This window comes from Argiope bruennichi, chromosome 5 (genome assembly GCF_947563725.1).
Source record: "Argiope bruennichi chromosome 5, qqArgBrue1.1, whole genome shotgun sequence".
NCBI classification, from domain to species: Eukaryota; Metazoa; Arthropoda; class Arachnida; order Araneae; family Araneidae; genus Argiope; species Argiope bruennichi.
In genome coordinates, this window is record NC_079155.1 from 109,482,536 (window position 1) to 109,504,052 (window position 21,517).

Genomic DNA, 21,517 nt, shown 5'->3' on the forward strand with positions numbered 1-21,517 from the left:
ATGGATTTTCTACGGAAACTCTTTCATCTGAAGAAGAAATTAATCACAGAGTTTAGAGTAAGTAAATTTTCGTTGTCTTTATACGTTTAAAATAAATTTGTCGGTAAAAACATTAGGGATAACAAAGTTTTTAATTTGTTTACAAAATTGCCATTAGCCAACTATTCATATAATTAAACATATTCCATTGGCGAACTTAAGGATTAACAGCATACCTTGGTGAATATCTTTAACAGACAAACATCATTATCTTTAACAGACATCAGATAACATTGACAATTAAGCGCTAGTGTTCGGTTAGTAGTACAAGAAATACGAATTTCTATTTTAGACATGTTTTTTACCTAATTGGCGAACTAAAATTTGTCACACAACTACAATTGCAATTACAAAATCATTATAACTACATGTATTAAAGTCATTGCGTTTTTGTGCTATCGCATCTACATGCTTGTAAAAGCAAAACACAAATAAACCCTCAACAACTTGATGGATTTGGTTCCATAGCTATACTGTAGCTCGTATATATACTTGCACCAAATTTCATCCATCTTGCTCTCTTCCTAGTAGTAATAGTATCAATTTATATTCGGATTTTCCCTAAATGGAATTCGCTCAAAATGTGATAGAAATTTACAAGTTTTGTGTAAAGACCAAATTTCAGCCGTCTAGTTCAAAGCGTTTTTGAGAATCGTGTTAATAGGTAGACATATTACCAAAAATATATTTTTCGAATTCTAGGAAGTCAGAAACGCGGAAATCTCGACAAAAATAATCGAGTTCGAATTTTTTGACGGTTACAGTACTTTCTGTATACTTCGTACACAAGAAAATAAAAACATGATACAAAATTTTAACTCTAAAATTAAAACTCAATCAGGAAATTGGAATAATTGCTAGAGACTAAATATTTGGAAAGCTTGCCATTCATTTCATTTTATCTGAAACAGATTGCGGATCATTCGACTTTGGAAATAGCAATTTTTAAACATTTTTTATTTTTTTTTTTATTTCAGATTGACACTGTTGATTTTGTGGTCATTCCAAAAGGTAAGCAATGATCCTTTAAATAATTTAAATACTTGATTAACTATTTTTCTAAAATATAACTATATAAAAAATTTTAGTTTCTACTTTAAGAAAAATGAGTAAACATTAGAGTTGTTTTTTAAATATTACTTTTATCAGAAATTTTACTTTAAATATCTTTTGATTAGAATATCTGGTGATTTGTCGCTTAATAAAATAGTTCAGACATTGAAAAATTACCCACGCAAACGTACCGGTTGTTAAAGATCAGAAATTTTATTTTGAATGTTTTGTGTACTTTTTTAAGCAATTTCAGTTTGTAAATCCAATTTATTTTTAATTAGCTCTAAATTCTGACATTGAGCGTTATCAGGCAGGACCATTCTTCGTTTCCTTCCAAAAACTTCATTAAATATTCATCTTTTCTTAATTTCATAAATTTCATATTTTACTTGCATTTCCGTGTGGAATGTAAAGATCCAATTTTCAAAACTGTGCGCTGATAAATAAAAAACGGGAATGGTTTATGAAATTTTATGATTTCAAACAAATGAAATTTTTAAAACCATGGAGAATATTAATTGAATATTGACGAAGATACTTTTTGAATTAAAAAATGCATTTACTGTAAACAAAATGTACTGCCGCTGTCCTGGCCTAGGGGTAGCGCGACTTCCCTGTAATCTGGGCCTCTCGGCTTCGAGTCCTGGTTCGGACATGTTGTTTTTTTACCGTGTGTTCTATCTGTGTGGTGTATGAAAGAGTGCCTCTGTGAAAGGGCAAGACCAACAACAAAAAAATGTACTTAGCTTGCTTAAAATTTAGTAAGATTTTGATTATCCGAATCCAATGGGATCATTATCAAATCGGATAATTGAATTTTTGGTTTAGATACACCAAATTTGAAATAATAAATTAAACTTATTTTCTTTTGACAAAGATTTTCAATGATTATTTATTTAAAATTATGAAAATAATTCCGTAAATACTTACAAGCAGTTACTTTTTAAGATATTAAAGGATCAACCTCTGAAAAACGGGTTCGCGATTCTTATTGATTTTCTAGGTTTCTTTTGTATTTCCCCTAAAAATGCATAAGAGTATCCTCAAAAGAATATTTTCCCCGTCTTCCATAAAGCGTACATTCGGACAAATTTAGGACATTTCTCCTGATAATTCTGTCTGACTGTCTTTAAAAGAATATTCCTCCGTTTTCAACAACGCTAACTTCCGGTAAAATTCCTGATGGCTTTTTCTTCCCATGAAAATTGATTACATTATTATCGAAGTTCTTAAGAACGAAGTTGTATATTTTTTCTTTTTTCCTATTTTAAAAAATTTCTTTGATTACTAAAGATCCTCTTTCTCCGATTAAAAAAAAATGTAAGCCTTCTCATCTCGGGGATAAAGGCTTTTACAGAAACTTTGACACTTTCTTTTTGAAAATATCCTATTGGAATAAATTCATCAATATTATTGAAAACAAGTCACATATGGTGACCAATTGTTTCGCTGGGAATATTGGTTAGATTCAATATTTGATAAATCACTTAAATATTACTTCCTGTCTATGTATTTCGCTAAATTGTTAGAAATCTGATGATCTTTTGATGGTCTTTGTTAAGTTCTGTTTATTTTGTGCATGAACTTTACTAACACTGACCAGTCCTATAATATCATGGAGCTATTTAAAGCGTAAATGTCTAGTTTGTTTGTCTTCTAAATTTTGCGGTATTGTAACTTCATTTTTTAATTGTCTTGCGAACTACACAAACAGAATCCACCATCTTTAGTTTTTACCAATGGAAGAAAGTCAAGCTATTGGTGAGACAATATAAACAGTTTAAATTTCAAGGCAGCGATGAAATCAATTGTTCGAAATTGCGTAGAATAACATTGTTTTGTACATTTTGAAAAATAAACATAAAATTAAATTTTATGTGTAATTAATATTATTAAAAAGACAACTTTTATAGTTTGTAAGATGTAAAGTTCATTTTTCCAGAAGTTTTCAAGGAAAAACGTCAAAATTTAGCTTAATGTTTAATTAATTAAAATATTACAAATCATTGTGAGATGCGTATTATTATTCTTCAAGATATATTTGTACCAAATTTGGTATCTGCGAGTGAAACGGTTTGTCTTGTAGACAGTGTAGTCAACACGCAGACATTTTTGCCTTTATTATTGCTATACATTGTTAAGCAGGTTTCAATTTTGTTAATATTAGCTCAATCGAGAGAAAGTTCTAGTTTATGGAGTCCGTATAATTAAGACTGTGCTGTTTTAAAGCAGTTGATTTTCAGACATTCGAAAAATGTCTTGGTATATAAAAATGAAATACAAGACATTTTTTAACTAATTTTTCTAAAGAGTACTCTGAAACTAGACAAAAAAATACATTTTATAAAATTTCAAATTAAAAATTTAATTAGGGCTCAATAAAGTAGAATTTATCCGTATTTAATTGCTACAACAATTTTTTTCTATTGTTTCAGAAACCACTTCAGATGAAAAACGTAATCGAACTGATAAACGATTTTTGAAAAAAAAGGAAGAAATTACAGAGTTTCGAGTAAGTGAAATAACACATTTTATATGTTTTAAACAAGATATTATAAAATATTTTAAACACTTTTAAATAACTGGTTTTTATTAAACAGATTTATAAAAATAGAATTTTGTAGTTGACTTCATTCTTTTACTGTAATATAAGATGTTTAGAATTGTATGCAATGAATGATTAGAATATACTTCTTTAATATTTCATGAATGTGCGGTAAATTGGTCATATATTTTAATAAGACTTTTATTCTATGCAAATGGCATCACTTGTTATTTAATTGAGGAAAAAAATATATTTAAGGTTTTATAATATTTATAATTAGTCACTTTTGTCGAGTAGTTGCCTGGCTATGAATTTTGATTTCTTTCAATTTCAAATAGATATCTCAATCATTATCATAAAATAATACATAACTCCACAAAGAGTATTTAAGAATCAAATTTTGCTAGACATCATAGTCGGTATTAATTTAACAGCCAAAGCGTACGCGAGACTTATTAATAGAGTAAATTCTCAGCATAATATTACTGTTAAAAAAATACACTGTGTAATCTCTGTTTAAAGTTCGCTTCGTTCTTTCATGGAATTTCTATTTTACTTTCCTATTTTTTATGTTAACTGCGAAGATATGTATACGATGAATAAAAAACAACAATGAAGAACAATGTATAAAAAAAATGTGAAATTTTTCCTGAGTGAAATTCCTCCACATGTTCGAATATTTTATTAAACCATGAAAATTCATTGAATTTCAATGAAAAATATTTTTCTAATTAAGCAGATATATATTTTTATGAAAAAATTGATTACATTCAGGTAACAATTGAACTACATCTTAAATTATATCATAAAGAAGAATTTTTTTTGTATTTTAAAATGGGATAAGAATAATTTCTATGCAAAAATATTTTCTTAAGTTATTACAGAAAAACGCTTAAACTATAGTTTAAATTATTAGAATTTCTTAAGAAAATCTCAATGAGGGTACATTCTCCAGTCTTCCAAAACACTTATGCCTTATGCTACATTCGGTAAATTTAAATCAAACGATGTGACCTGTAAATTTTCAGCATATATATATATATATATATATATATATTGTTACGAATCTGTGAGGCGGCTTCCCAGCATAGTCGATTCCATAGGAGGTCCCAGAGCTTGGCGACCATTTGGCGACTTTGGCGCCAAAATAGATCATACCCGAAACATCGAGAATTTTCCCGATCCGTCCAGTAGGAACGGAGATACTCCTCGAACGTTCCTGATTGGTTGAGAGGCTTCTAGCCCCGCCTCCTAAGACCTATAAAAGCAGCTGCAGCTGACGATGAATTGAGTCGTGAACCAGTGGAGTCGAAGAGTGGTCGTGAACCAGATCGGAGAGTAGTCGGGATCGACGGTTGAAGAGTGGCCTTCCAGAGATAAGTGGAGCAGCGACGGAGTCAAGCTAGTGCTGAACTAAGATGTGCACTACTGTCTGCAGTAGAGTTTCGTTGTATGCTGCACGTCTCGGCTGAAGATAATAGTCTTCTGTACTGTATATAGTTGTCGTCTTTGCTCTGTCCTGTGTGTCTTCGTGTAAATAAACGTCGTTGTTTCATTTTCTACTGCCGCCTACTGATTGAGCGTTCTCCACACCATATAACTCCCACTATCCAAACGAACCCTAGAAATTTCGTAACAATATATATATATATATGTGTGTGTGTGTGTGTGTGTGTGTGTGTGTGTAATGATATTTTAATTCTAATTTCAATTTAATTAAGTTCCAAGATTTTATCTTAATTTAGCCTATAGTAACTTCATTCTGAAATATTCTCTTATTTCGTGATCCAATTCCACTTTCTCTACTTAATTAATTAAAGAAAAGTTATGTGAAATTGCTGAATCGGCTGAAAGCATAACTTTCCCACACTCCGCGTGAAGGGACAAAATACCACTGACGAGATAAATTCTTTTTTAATATATATATATATATATATATATATATATATATATATATATATATATATATATATATATATATATATATATATATATATATATATATATATATATATATATATATATATATATATATATATATATATATATATATATATATATATATATATACTCTTATTTTTCCTTTAATATCAGTAGAGACAATAAATTCTAATATTTAATGAAACAAAACTGTTTGTTTCTGTATACATTTTATATATGTAAGCTTCATTTATATTTATATATGTTTTCTTATTTTTTTTTAGATTGATACAGTCGATTACATGGTCATCCCTAAAGGTAAGCAATGACTCCTTCAGAAATTTAGTCAACTATTTAGCATTCATTAAATATTTTCCATTTCTAAATATTGTATTTAAAATATTATTAATGACTTATTAAATATCAGTAAACATAAGAATTCGTTTAAATTTCTGGGATATTATTTGAAACGTTTAGCAATATTAAAAGCTACATATTTGGTGCCTAATTTATAAATTGTTCTTGAATAAACCAATATACTAGAATGAATTACAGTAAACGTTCTTCACTAAAAAAATGAAAACATTATAGCTTTTTCAAATAATTTTTTAGTGTTTGATTTTCTTAGTTATGTACATAGTTTTCGTAGTTTAAAAGCAAAGTGATTTTTTACTTTCTTTTATACAAAACAAAAACAGAAAGAGCTGTAACTTTGAAAAAATTTAAATTGTAACTTTAAAAAATTGGAATCCATCTTTAAATAAAGACATCATCCAAATTTAAATAAAGACATTTCTTTTTCATTTCAGTCGTTTTATTAACACAATAAAGGAAAAATGCAACTGACAAATGAAATGACTAGACAAATGAAATTTGGCATGCGCAATTTATATCAATATCATATGTTGTATCGTAGACTGCAAACTGCTTGTGGTAAATCAATCTATGAGTTCAGACGAAATCGCTTCTCGCGAAAAATGTCTGTCTGTGTTTCTGAGAGGAAGTTAATGACAAAACTAATGTACATAAAGAGCTAGATGGGGAAAAAAATTACACAGGCATTTAATGCCTACAATTTGTATATCTCTATCAAATTTGGATGAAATCTATTGATATGTAAATAATTTATCGGTCTATAGCTGAGTATATGGAGTTCTGTAAGGAGTCTTATTAAAACCGCTTTTGATCGTTGTGAAAATGTATGAGCGAGTTTTTTCAAAAGGAAGCACTGTCGATCTCCCCACACGAGGGCCGAAAGAAGTTTAAATAGGCAAATTGTAGGTTATGATCGTTACATCAATATTGTATTGATCTGTACATATTAGTGAACAAAACATTTGTCAACTTGTTTAGTTTAATAACATTAACATTCCGTTTTAAAACAACAGTAGAGTTATTTTGGGATCTACTTCGTAATTTTGAGCCACGGCCAGAGTACCAGGATGACACTTGAACTGGAATTCCCTCTCCAAGCTTCCACACCACACTAACGGGAGGACGTTGGGCCCCGAAGGATTTAACGTGCACCATGTCGCTTATACGACGGTTCTTCGGTGGAATCGGGTCTCGAACCCGAGTCCTTAACACAAGGCCACCGTGGCCCTCATTATTAACTTGTTGATGCTTGTCAATGTTGCAGCTAAAAATGGAAGTTAGATAAGTTAAATTTGCATGTGGTGTATGTATAAAATGTATGTAAATGTATTAAATTTTAAATCTTTTCGGTATACCGGAGGGACAAGCCATAAATACACGAAATTTTCGTTTACAAAACGTGCCTTATAATAAGCATAAGAGAAAATCAAAGTGTTCTCGGGCTGGTTACAGAATAATATTATTATTTATTTTTGGATTTCATTTCATCATCCTCAAAAGGGATTCCGCCACTCTTTAATTGTTTAATTAAAGAGTTTATTGTATTAATAATAATATTCATAAATAATGTTTATTGTATTCATATTTAACACTTTTCTAATTTTGTATCTTCTTTATTTCAGAGGATGAAACTGAGATGTCTAATCAGACATGCGTTTTCGTAGAACCACATCCAAAATTGAAATCCATTCTGCGTTCGCCTTCCAGGCCAAGAGGTCATAAAAAAACTGTTACTTTCAACATCTAATCGAATACTCTGCAAGAAAAAGGTAAACTAATTTCATTTTATGTGCTTTGATTATGTGTGAGTAATTTTTGGCTCTTAAATGCAATTATTTTGGAACGAACGAAATATAGTTATTTAACAAATTTTACCTTAACATGGCATTTATTATGGCTACCGCTTATCCTGGTTGAGGGAGTGTACAAAACGTGCGGTCAGTCAGGTGAGCGGTTGCCATTAAGAAGAACTCATTGTGACAAATCTTTGCAAGAATTGTTAATGATTTGGGCTGTATTTTCATATAATAATCATAATATTCTGATTATTATAAACTGGGATACTGTCATACAAGTTAAGACAGAAATCATAGTTCTTGAGCAGAATTATTTTTCTTAATAAAAAATTAAGTTATTATTTTTAACTTCTGTGTCGCATTTCGTATCTTCTTCAAAACGCCGAAAGATCCTGTTCTCGATCTTTTTCTTCTAAAACTGCAAAGACAGAAAAAAAATGAGCAAAAAGATACTGAAATTTTAATAGATTGTGATTATTCAATCAAAAAAGAAAAATCATATCGGAAAACTGCTGTATATTTCTAGTAATTATATTTGAAAGAATTAGTAACGTTTTAGGTCTACAATCTCATAGATTATGTAGTCTATTAACAGGTTCTTTATTTCAGAGGATGAAATTACATTTTTTAAAAGGGCATACATTTACGTACAATTTGTAAAAGGATTTCAATGAATCGACGATCCGACTCTTGATGGAGTATCAAATTTGAGACTCAAATTGCGGAAGACTTCCCGAATACATTTATTTGCTAATTTGTTGAGGCCTTTCCAATCTTTCGAACTGACATTAAATCTGTGAAGTGTTTAAATATCTCCTTCTGGTATTGCCCACATGCCTTATAAGAGAACGTTTAATTCAGATACTGTTGTTGTGTTGTTGTTTCTTATGGCACTTGCCATGGATAATCCCGCTGTTACGAAGACTGCGATTTAAGCCTGTGGGGGAGCGTCTCTCGTTTTTTTAGTAGCGCCATCTAGGGCCCAAAGTACGACTTCGCTACTCATTCGCTTGCACAACCCCTTTTTACAGAAGAGCACATTCACACATAGAACAACCATGCCCAAACCGGGACTCGAACACAGGACGCCCAGATCACGGGGAAGTCGCGCTACCTCTATGCCAGGACACCGGCGATTCAGACCCTTTTCTCGTCATTTAACTATGATTCAAAATTCTGAGATCAATGCCAAAATTACCCTTATACTTTTTAAAACGGCAAAATTTAATTGCTTTAAATTTGAAAACGTAATCTCAAATTTCTTTTTTCTTAATATATATTTAATTCATAAAACGAATTTAATGTATCAATAATCGAAACGCATCTACTTGTTTGGGAAAATCATAAAAATTTTAAATCTGAATCCAACGTACAACTCATTTTTAGTTATAACTAAAAGAATTTTTATGGTCATATAGTTCCGATAATAAATTTTTTATAACTATAATGAGCTTTAATTTTGTGTTTTATTTTTAAATCCCATCAAATACACTTTATGTGTGTGTATCTGGTGCAGGTTTACTCCATAGAGATTAAAATTTTTGTCGATAATGTGACATGACAGTTTGCAGTGCGAGGTACCGGTTCGATATCAACATATCCATCTAACCATATTTCAAAATGGAGGAGTTCGTTTGAACCAGTCTACGTATTTCTTTCAAATGGGATATTAAATGAGAAGCCATTAAGATTAACGAGTATCTTTGAATAGAATCGAATTTCAGTAATTGTACAGAAAGAAGTGTGGCTTTCATTCTTCCATTAAGCTGCAATGGTTTCCTCAAATCTTTTTCGTCAAGTAATCGAATACACATTTAAAAATTCAAAAAAAAAAAAAAATTGAAAAACCATCGTGAGGTCTTACAAAATTCAATGTTTTAAAGTAATCTAAAAATTTGTAATTTAATATTTGAAGTAACTTGTTCTTAAACAAATTTCTTTCTTTTTCTTTCAGATCTGGATAGAGGTGTAAAGCAGAAAGGAAGCAACGAATGCTGCCATATGGTCAAATAGTTTCCGTTTTTAAAACCCAAAGAGGGGAAAGATTTAAAAAATATATACTATAAAAATTGAATCAAAATAATTCTTCTACAAAAAAATATAAAAATTGCAGAATTTGAAATATGCTATACACATCAGAACCTTAATTTCAAGAAGTTCATATAGCGTTTCAAGGCCTTTTTATTTATTTATTGTTATTCTTATTCTTTCTATTTTATTTAATGCTTATATGTTTCAAAAAAATACAAAAAGGGAGAAGATTAAAAAAAATCCAAAAAATGTTTCAAAATAATCTCCCACAAAAAAAATGACAAAAGTCGTAAAATCTATCAAAATATATATATATTTATCATGACTTTCATATGTTGAATGTATTTTTTATACTTAGATATTATTATATTTTCATGCTGTAATTTTTCATTATTTTCTGTGCATATTTATATTTATTCTGAATTATTTGTTTTCACAGTTATATATTTTGCATGTAATAATTTCATATATGTTTGAGATTAGGCTACTTATTATTATATTATTCCTTATATTTCATTTCATGTTTTCAATTTTATTCTTTATATTTTATTATTCTTTATATTTTATTTCATACTTATGTGCTTCAAAATATAAAAAAAGGGAGAAGATTAAAAAAAAAATCTAAAAAAATGCATCAAAATTATCTCCCACAAAAAAAATGACAAAAGTCGAAAAAGTTATAAAAAATATATATTTATTATGACTTACACATGTTGAATTTATTTATTGTTATTTTATACTTAGATATTATTATATTTTCATGCTGTAATTTCTTATTATTAACTGTGCATATTTATATTTATTCTGAATTATTTATGCTGTGATATATTTTATATGTGATAATTTTATATATGTTGAAATTAGGCCTAGTTGAGCTATTATTATTATATTATTCTTTATATTTCATTGTTCTTTATATTTTATTGTTTTTTATATTTTATTATTCTCTTTATTTTATTCTTTGTATTTAATTGCATGCTTATCATATTGAATTATTGTACTTTAAATGAGAATGTTGTATGCTATAACTTTATATGTGATTGAAATTGGACTCTATTCTGTGATATGCAAGCCTGCGATATCGTCTGCCGAACTTAATTGTGATATAATGTCCAATTTTAACTGTGATAATCATGTGCCAAACTTTATTTGTGATATAATTAATCCATCACTTGTTTCAAAATGTGCCAAATTTTAACTGTGATAAACATGTGTCAAATTTTATCTGTGATAAGCATCTGCCATACTTTATCTGTGATATAATCTTCCTGTGAGACAAAGTGTGCCAAATTTTGACTGTGATAAGCATGTGCCAAACTTTATCTGTGATAATCTTCCTGTGAGACAAAGTGTGCCAAATTTTGACTGTGATAAGCATGTGCCAAACTTTATCTGTGATATAATCTTCCTGTGAGACAAAGTGTGAAAAATTTTGACTGCGATAAGCATGTGCCAAACTTTATCTGTGATATAATCTTCCTGTGCGACAAAATGTGTCAAATTTTGACTGTGATAAGCATGTGCCAAACTTTATCTGTGATATAATCTTCCTGTGAGACAAAGTGTGCCAAACTTTATCTGTGATATAATCTTTTTGTGAGACAAAGTGTGCCAAACTTTATCTGTGATATAATTTTCCTGTGAGACAAAATGTGCTAAATTTTAACTGTGATAAGCATGTGCCAAACTTTATCTGTAATATAATCTTCCTGTGAAACCAAATGTGCCAAATTTTGACTGTGATAAGCATATGCCAAACTTTATCTGTGATATAATCTTCCTGTGAGACAAAGTGTGCCAAATTTTGACTGTGATAAGCATGTGCCAAACTTTATCTGTGATATAATTTTCCTGTGAGACAAAATGTGCCAAATTTTAACTGTGATAAGTATGTGCCAAACTTTATCTGTGATATAATCTTCCTGTGAGACAAAGTGTGCCAAATTTTATCTGTGATATAATTTTCCTGTGAGACAAAGTGTGCCAAATTTTGACTGTGATAAGCATGTACCAAACTTTATCTGTGATATAATCTTCCTGTGAGACAAAGTGTGCCAAATTTTAACTGTGATAAGTATGTGCCAAACTTTATCTGTGATATAATCTTCCTGTGAGACAAAGTGTGCCAAATTTTATCTGTGATATAATTTTCCTGTGAGACAAAGTGTGCCAAATTTTGACTGTGATAAGCATGTACCAAATTTTATCTGTGATATAATCTTCCTGTGAGACAAAGTGTGCCAAATTTTGACTGTGATAAGCATGTGCCAAACTTTATCTGTGATAATCTTCCTGTGAGACAAAGTGTGCCAAATTTTGACTGTGATAAGCATGTGCCAAACTTTATCTGTGATATAATCTTCCTGTGAGACAAAGTGTGCCAAATTTTGACTGTGATAAGCATGTGCCAAACTTTATCTGTGATATAATCTTCCTGTGAAACAAAATGTGCCAAATTTTGACTGTGATAAGCATGTGCCAAACTTTATCTGTGATATAATTACAAATGAATTCATTTTTTGTTACATTTTAATGTGATATGTATTGCTGTGACATCAACGTATTCAATGTGCCAAAGTCTACCAGTATTATAATAAGTCTGATTACAGATATTAATTCTATCTGTATAGTATTTGTCTGTGAATTTCATCATAAATATTATTTCTAATATATTTAGAAAGAAACATTTTTAATGCAATTTTGACATGTTTAAAATGTGAAACATTGTATGAAATGTTGGAAAAATAGAAATTAACAAATATATACAAATTTTTATTTGTACTTTTATTAAATAAGTATTAAGCTCAATGTATTAATGAAATACATGTATGACAATTGTACAAAATTAATGTAAATGTTTGTAAAATGTAAAAAATAAAGTATTGAAATTCAATACAAAATTTTGTGTCTGAGTGCTTTATTGTTTTTTTTCAGTATTCTTACTTTTTAATTTATCTTTTTAAAAATTATATACACTTATATCTTTATCAAATATGCATAAACATTAAATCAATATGTTTAAGAAAATATATAAGAGTTAATTACACAGACGAGCTTATAAGTTTATAATAATTATTTATTTTTCAATACACCATGTTTAAGAGATTCTATTTCAACTACCAAATCAACTACCAACTACCAATCTCCCTGTAATTTACATGAGAAAAATCTTTTAGATGTTTCATAATTTAAAACATCCAGCACTTGAAACTTAGGAAAAAAAAGCTATCATTTTTGGTATAAAAATTGGATATTCCTTTTAAATAGGTAAATCCTTTTCTTTTCTTTTCAATTCTTTTCAATAACGAAATGCGAGGTTTACTGTTCATTTCTTCTTTAGAAAACAACCTATTCATTTTATAAATATCTTTTGTCTATTTTTAACATCGTTTGATACTGTGATTCTATTTGAATGATTCAATAATGGGATATGTAACTTAAGCTTACTCTTACTTTAATATCCAGCATTTACAATGTTTCCTAAACCGCAACAGTTCTGTTTTCCGCATTATTTTTTTTTAAGTTAGCTTATCTTTTCCTAATTTTGAAATCCATTAAATTTATTCTTTACTAATAGCCTTTGGTAGACATCTAGTTCTCTGGAGATATTGATAATATATGAATTCAATCAAATTGAGACAATCCATCAATCGAATTTAGATACAACTTTCATGTCCGTAATTCATTCAAATGATCAGATATTAAATCTGTATTATTTAGATTGTCATACGAAAAGTTTATTGTGAACTTGAATCTAATGGGGACTAGTCCCATGACTTTATCCCTCTTTTAAAAATAGAAGGGTTCGGTTCTTGTTTTTCCTAAAATTCACAATACTGTAATTTCAACATTCTCCCCCCCCGTCTTGTAAACTACACAGATATTAAACATAATTCTTCTTTTGTGAATTTTAAGAATGGAAAAAAAATCACGTGATCAAATAATTGTTGAAACAATGAAAACGATTTGAATTTCCGGGCAACGATGTAATCTACTTTTGAAAACTAAGCAAAAAATATTTTTTTTAAAATTGTACAGACATAGGAAGCATTTGATATGATTATTAATTTGGTATGATCAGAAAATAGTTTTTGTTAGTTTTGAAATGTTCAAGTTTTATTTTGTGTAACATTATTTTCTGAAGTTTTGCATAGAAGAATTCGAAAATTCAGCTTAATTCTCAATTAATTAAAATTCTATTAATAATTACAAAAAATAGCTCTGAGATGTTAAGATGGGTGGGTTGTGAAATTTTATACATAAAGCAATGAAAGTCAGTAAGAAATTCTATGTGTGATTGCTTTAATGTTTCTTTACTTTTCTTCTTTTGCATGTTTATCTTTTTAAAAATTCCAGACATTTATATCATTGCCAAACAGTCAAAATTCAGTAAATCAATCTGTTTAAGAAATAATTATATTTTGTATGAAATCGACCAACTGTAACCACAAACCAGACATAAAAATACTAATGTTTTGTCTTCAACGCGTGGTCCTTAGGATTCCCGCAAATGGCATCTTTAACTCTTACTCCTCTATATCTGCACCGTAGATATATCAATGTGTAATTTTCTTTTGGGGGGGGGGGAGGAGGAGTGCTTTTCAGAAGAATATTCATTTTGTCTTAGAAAATTATATTGTAAGATTTTACTTTCTTATTTTACTTTCTTTCATTAAAATGTTGCAAAAAAATAATTCTTATTTTTTCAATAGTTATTCTATTAAGAATGCTGAAAAATCTCAATTGCATTTTCCTTCATGGAATAAATCTTTACGTTTTATTAGATAATATTTATGTTCAAGTATTTAAGATATAAAATAAAATAGCTGAATTCAAAATTTGTTATTTATTTGTTACTTATCAGCAAAAAATAATCATCAAAATATTATGAAATCTAAATAATATAGAATTTTTTGCACGTAAATCTTCATTAATAATGATTAAAGATTTTACTACTTCATTTTCTGAAACATAATTTGTCACAAGAAATATGTGCTATTTTCTGAAGACACCATTGCGATTTTGCACTAAGGTCACTCTATAAACTTATTCCATTAAGTATTATTGATTTACTTGTGATTCTAACCTCAGCAACCAATTTTCATAATCACAACAAAATTATTATAAAGTATATTTAATTAAGACGAACTGCTATAAATTATTTTTCAGAACTTTAGAACTTTTGCTCTATTTATCATATTTTATTGGAAATGGTTTTGTAGTTTTAACAGGTTAAGTACCATTTCAGTCACCGGTGATTGGACACCGAACTTTCCATTCAAACCACATTAATTATTAGTGATTGACATTATATTTCCATTTGCGTACTATAGCAATCTCTGGTGACTGACAGTATACTTTTATTTCATACCTCATCATTGACTGACGTGGTTCATTTCATTCTGTCCTCATCTGTCAATGGAAACTGACAATATGATTTTCATTTAGGTTGCATTAGTCCTTGTGGACTGATGAAGTACATTTTAAAAATTATATTCTCTTAAGAAATTTTAATCCAATGATCATAAACAGAATGCACTTAAATTCATGCCAATGATTTTTGCCATGATTTTCGATCAATAATTGGTATCTGGATGAATTTTATTTCCGAATTTCGTTTTTGATCCATTCGTGCCAGATCCTTTAAGTTAATGTAATCCATGTATTTCATATATGCCAAGAAAAGAGCTTTGGCGTCACAGATTTGCCGCTTTTCTTTAAATCGCTGTCTCTGTTGCGATCTTTTTAAAAAAGGCCAATTTCTCTTCTAAATAGATCACAAATGACAAGGGGAAAAAGGAATGGAAAAAAAAGTATTTTTCGCCTATTTGCGGTGTATTTGTTAGTATAATATGACCCGTTTTAAATGTCGTAGTATAATAAGGAAAGCAGATCGTGCATTTTGAATGCTTTTCTTTTAATGATCCAGTTCGAAATTTGTCATATATCTACAATTTCTATGACAAGACTACAGAATTTGCCTAATTTAAATGATATAACCTGTTGCATTTCTTAATTATCACGTTCAAATGACAGCTATTTAACCTAATAATGATTTTGGACCCACATTTTATTTATAATACTGACCATGAAATTGTTTTCTAAATATCGTCACCTTAAATAATTTTTTTTTCATGTAGACTTATTGGTGAAAATATATAATTTTGGAGCAAAGAACTTGGTTTCATTCACTTACTTGTAACGTGTTTGAGTTAGGTTTCACACTCGGACCTACGTCCAAAATTGGACATAAAAATGAATGAGATGTATCGATTTAAAATTATTTTATTAATTTTTTTTTTAATTTTCTGGAATTTATGAAGGTGAAAATGACCCTAAAAATTATATTACAAAACTTTGACATTGAATTAAGGCATAACTACATTACTTATTTTTACAATTAAAAAAAAACTAAAATAATAAATAAAATATAAAAAAACACACATATTGAGCGTAATTTCATAGCATTATATACAGTTTCGAATGTTACATCTCCTTCTTTTAATATTTTCCTTCTTTTCTTGAATCTTTTCCTTTAATACTGGTATCCTACCTAAAAAGCAAAAAAATAGGAAAAATTTAATAAAGCAAGTTTTTAAAAACATACTTCGCCATAAAGTAGAATCTTTTTACTAAAAGTGTTTTAAAAATAGTTTTTAAACTTTTTTGTTTTAATTTATATAAATATAACGGAATTTTATAAAGATTATTAAAAATGAATATAGATTATTAAAATAATGAATAAACCCTAACGCATAAAAATTTTAAATTATTATAAACTAACAGGAACGTAAACAAAAAATTCTTTTTTAATCAAGAACAATTGTTTTTCGAAGCAATTATTCTGACATAACGAAAACAAACAAAACCCATCAAATACTGAAGAATTTACTTGTTACAAATAAATTGCATTGCTAGGGTAAAAAATTATAAATATTATATAGACAAAATTAGAAAGACAGAATTAATGAATTTCCCAGGATTTTTTTTTCAGAAATAATTATTGGAATTACTAAATGAAAGAAAAAAAAACTAATTGATTCATCCTTACAATAAATAAGATGAATTTAATCAAAAATCTGGAACTGAAAATTAAAATTGGAAAAGTGTGAAAAGGAGTTTGAAATATCCGGTGTGAATTGGAATTTTAATCACATTTATAATGCGTTCTAAATTTGATGTAAGAAAGTTTCGGATTTTTTTTTACGATGTTCATTGTGGTCTATACACCCTACATTATTTATTTCATTACGTTTCTGCATTTTTTGTTGTGATTTTCTAATTTTTTTATTAAAAAATATTTTTCTTTTTTTATTACATTAAATTTTTTAACTTTATTATTTTTATTTTTTATTCTTAACTATTTATCTCTAATGAAAAATTATCGAAAGTGATGCCACTCAATTTTTTTAGCTGTTTGATAGAAAAGTCGGAATTTTACTGATATTAAACACCCATGCCTTAAATGGGAATAATTCTGTTGATGCAATACTGCGCATAAATGAAATTATTACAGCAGACATCCTTACAGTTTGCATTATTACGTTTTAACATATTTTAAATACTCTCATTTAATTTCATTTTGAAGAAAATTAGCGTCTATAATAATAATCTACTAGAATAATAAAATTCCAATTTTTAATATTCAAATTCTGAGAAAAAATATTTTTGCTTTCATCTTTTCATACATTTTTCTTAATTTCTTTAATTTTTCATTCAAAATATTGATATCAATACAAGCTTAAGCTTCTAATAAAAATATTCTATGCAAATTGAATTTAACTACATTTAAGCATATTTTAACTTTTAATGAATGTCCAGAAATATCTACAACCATTTTTCTAGAGATATTCACTTCTCCTTAAAATATTACTTGATTTCCGTTAAAAGATAGTTACTACTTTCCTTCCACATTAATAAAGGAAGCTTAAGAGCCTTTTATTTTTTATATTTTCGACATTTTAATATTTTATAATTAGTAATTTTGATTTTTTTTTTTCAATAGGAAAATTAATATTTTGTAAATTGACAAATAGATGGCGCCACAATATGAAATCTGTTTATCAATTAGTTTCATATACAAATTTATAATTTATATTATTTTAGTAGTTCCAGAACTTAATTTATAATAATTTATAATTTTTTAATCATATTTGTTACCTTTCTTGTGTTTCTTGAAATCCTTTTTTTATTAATAGTAAATGCCGTTTTTTAAATATTTTTTCTAACTCGACTTGTTTTATATTTTAAAATTGGACAACTGTAATTTGATTTTTCATCAATTTTCTTCTGTGCAGGTATTCTGAAATTTTGTAAGGTCATTGTTAATCAAATGCACTATTTACGAATTTTGAAGGAAAAATTTAATGTTTTTGGAACTTAAGTATCAATCAATTAATTAATGTAATTCAGTTTTGATTCTATCAGATAAATGTCATGTATTAGTGAAAGTAAAAAAATTGCTAAGAGAATTCCATACGAGTTATATAGATAAATTATGATATATATTAAAGTTTAAAACGTAGAAAATAATGAAAGTAAAAAACTGCATTTTTTTTTTAAATTTCCGAAAAAGGAAAGAAGGAGATTAGAGAATTTGCCATTTTCAGGGAACTATTCCCTTTGATTTAAAATTGGTATTTAAAAGCTTAAATATTTATAGTTATTTTAATTAATGCAGTCATGTGATTCATATTAATCGATGTCGATTTTATTATTATTGTGTCTTCTATAAGAAGACGCAATATCCAGCACTGCAAAATTATATAGCGCGCATGATATATCGTGGATTTGACGCAACGTGAATCGATTGTGTAATATTAAAGAAAATAATCTAGGATATATTTTGATACAAAAGAGTTGAAAAGAGATATTATTTTTCTGAATACACAAAACTGCAATAGTCTATACTCATAATTTTTTTAAATCTGCGATTAAACGGATTAGTTGAAACGCAGTGGTGTCCACAATATTGAAGTCCACCGCGCGATTTTATCTTGCAATGTATTAACGCCATCAACTCTGAAATGCCTAAAACAACCATTCAACGAAACTATGGCGGGCACCCGAGACACCTGAATATCACTGCAAAATTCCCTCCTTCCCCCTCTCCATTCGTTCAGCGTGATTGATTGAATACCGTGACAAGTACTTTGTGGATTTGAGATCGACTGGATTTGAGGCACAGGGAGGTTTCCTGTGAGCACCTAAAGATGTCTGAGTATACATTTACTTAAGAGCTGGGGCGCTTAACCGGGGGCTTTAACCGGGTTCTCTTTTGTTTATAATTGCTGTTTTTGATATATTTTTTCTTATCTTTAAAAGAGAAACCCTGACGTTCCAATATTCTGGGATATTTGAGTTTCTTACGAACGAGATGGTTAATGTTCTAATTCTTGAATACAGTATGGATTTAATTGTATTGTCCAACACACCTCATTCAACCCCTGTAATAATCTTGTTCGAGCTTATCGTGCAACGCAGGGTTGTAGATTCCGACTCCGTGAGGTCCGTGGTAGATTCCGCTGGGGTAGTGGACCACTACCTTCTTGACTGGATAGTGGTGTCCCAGCAGGGCGGGGTGGTAGGACAAGCTCTGCACAGGGAGGCTGTGGTAGCCCTTGGTGGGGATCTCTTCGTAATGATGGAGGTCGTGATCGACGACCACTGCGTGCTCGTAGATGGAGGCGCAGGCCAGAGTGGCCAGAGACAAAAGAATCTGAAAAAGGAAAACAAAAAATTATGTTAGCTGTCTCTAACATAAATGATTATTTAATTACGCAAGATTTTATGATCTAACTGGCGAACATACCGAATGAAGCAAATTCTAGGCTTAAAGTTATTTTTTTTTAAATACAATTGCAAGACAGTGTTTTGCTTTATGGAATAAAACTTTTATTGATTATAAAATACATATATCCATATTAATCATATAAATAAGTGATTTTTATAAGATGTTATTTTTTCCGAATGCGAAATATAAACAAACAGCAACATCTTTAGATATCGCTGAGTCCAAAAAGTACATCTTTGAAAATAAATCACTTTATCTGTGATTCCCATTTCTCAAAAATATAATGTTCTAAAAGGAAGAAACTTGGGGTATGTGGCCTTTTTTCTATAATTGTGGAATTCTGTCAAATTTCCACATTATCCATCAGCTTGAAAATCTCAGTTCTGCTGCTTTATTATTTATGAATACGGCAAATAATAAAATATCGAGAAATAAATTCAAACACACAACGAACTAAAAGAAAAACTCTAAATTTAAACTTAAAAGTTTTATCACCAAAATTTTGAATCAGAAAGAAATCTCGAAAGAAATTGGTCAACTTGTCAATGTTTAATATCCAATAATTGGGATATTTTTGCAGTGCAAAAAGCTGGATAAATGACTTTTAGATTATGCTAATGGGACTCAAATTTAATATTTATACAAACTCAGGACTGAAACCATTAAAATGTTCAAAGGTTACAGCAATTCATCATCATTATACTACGAAACTTAATGCCAAATATAACGTGCTACGTAAATACACAGGAAATACGAGGAAAGAAAACTACTAGCTAAGTATAGCAGCATTTGCTAACCAGTTTCTTATTTTACGAATCAGAATAAATTTTTATTACAAAATAGATAGCTTTCTATTAATCATAAAAAAATATTACTTTTATTTTCTCGCCTAAAATGTTATTGTAATCGCCGTAATCAAATCATCAAAAATTCGAACTCAGGATTTTGACATATACACACATTTCAGACCTAGTTCGAAAAACACATTTTTAGATTTATGTCAGTCTGTCATTCCATCTGTCTGTGAACACAATAACTGAAAAATTAAATTAATAAAATTTAATGAATGCTTTTTTTTTCAAATTTTTTATAATAATTTTTTTTATCAAATCTTGAAAGAAATCCAGACAAATGAAGTCTGACTGCCCGAGTACAGAGGAACGCGATTACTTCAAAACGTAATGAGATAGATAAAAATTAGTGCACAGATTTAATAACTTTAATCTAGAACCGTATCAATTTTGGAACCAAATCCGTCTAGGGAATGACCGTGTAATGGTATGTATTTTCTCACGCAAAGAAGAAGAAAAAAAAAAAAAAAAAGAAAAAGAAAAAAAACACCCGCATTGACTCAAAATTTCAATGATTTAAATAAATGAAATTTGGTATGCGAAGTTCCTATTAAGTTGGTTGGTGGGACCGAAATGAAAAATTTCAAATTTTAAAAAGGGCTTTAAAATAATAATCTTAAAAATGGTAGTATAAATTTATTTTTAACATTTAGAACTTTAATAAACAAGCTATAATTATTAAGCGATAAAAAAACATTTGTATGAGAGTTAATTAAAATCATAATAACATTAATTAAAACTGTGTTTCAAAATTAACATTTTACTAAATATACAAGGCAATTTTGATACTAATATACTTTGAATACAACCATAATCTTTAAAATAGATATTACATTTCGTATGTAACATTTGTATGTTATTTATAGTATGTATGTTAATAACAGTATTATTATTATTGTTTTCTCTCTTTTTTCCAATGAATATATAATATCAAAGTAAAAAAAATTATCATGCAAATTATGAAAATTTTTACTGAAAATTTTTTTTAATTATCAAGTATTGTTTTCGATGAATAAAAAATTTGGTAAACAATTTACAATATTTTGAATACAAAAATTTTATAATCAATCTTTAAAATAGAAAAAACAATTTACAATGTGCTGGTAATATATTC

General features: G+C 28.5%; 1 protein-coding gene across 1 annotated transcript; it reads left to right on the top strand.

The window, feature by feature from the left end:
- On the top strand, positions 1-10,111 carry LOC129968343 (uncharacterized). Its single transcript, XM_056082200.1, has 6 exons — positions 1-57; positions 1,017-1,050; positions 3,528-3,604; positions 5,842-5,875; positions 7,555-7,701; positions 9,683-10,111. The coding sequence occupies exons 1-5, from the start codon at positions 1-3 to the stop codon at positions 7,677-7,679; spliced, it is 327 nt and encodes a 108-aa protein (XP_055938175.1). The 3' UTR covers positions 7,680-7,701; positions 9,683-10,111.
- The last annotated feature ends 11,406 nt before the right edge of the window (positions 10,112-21,517 follow it).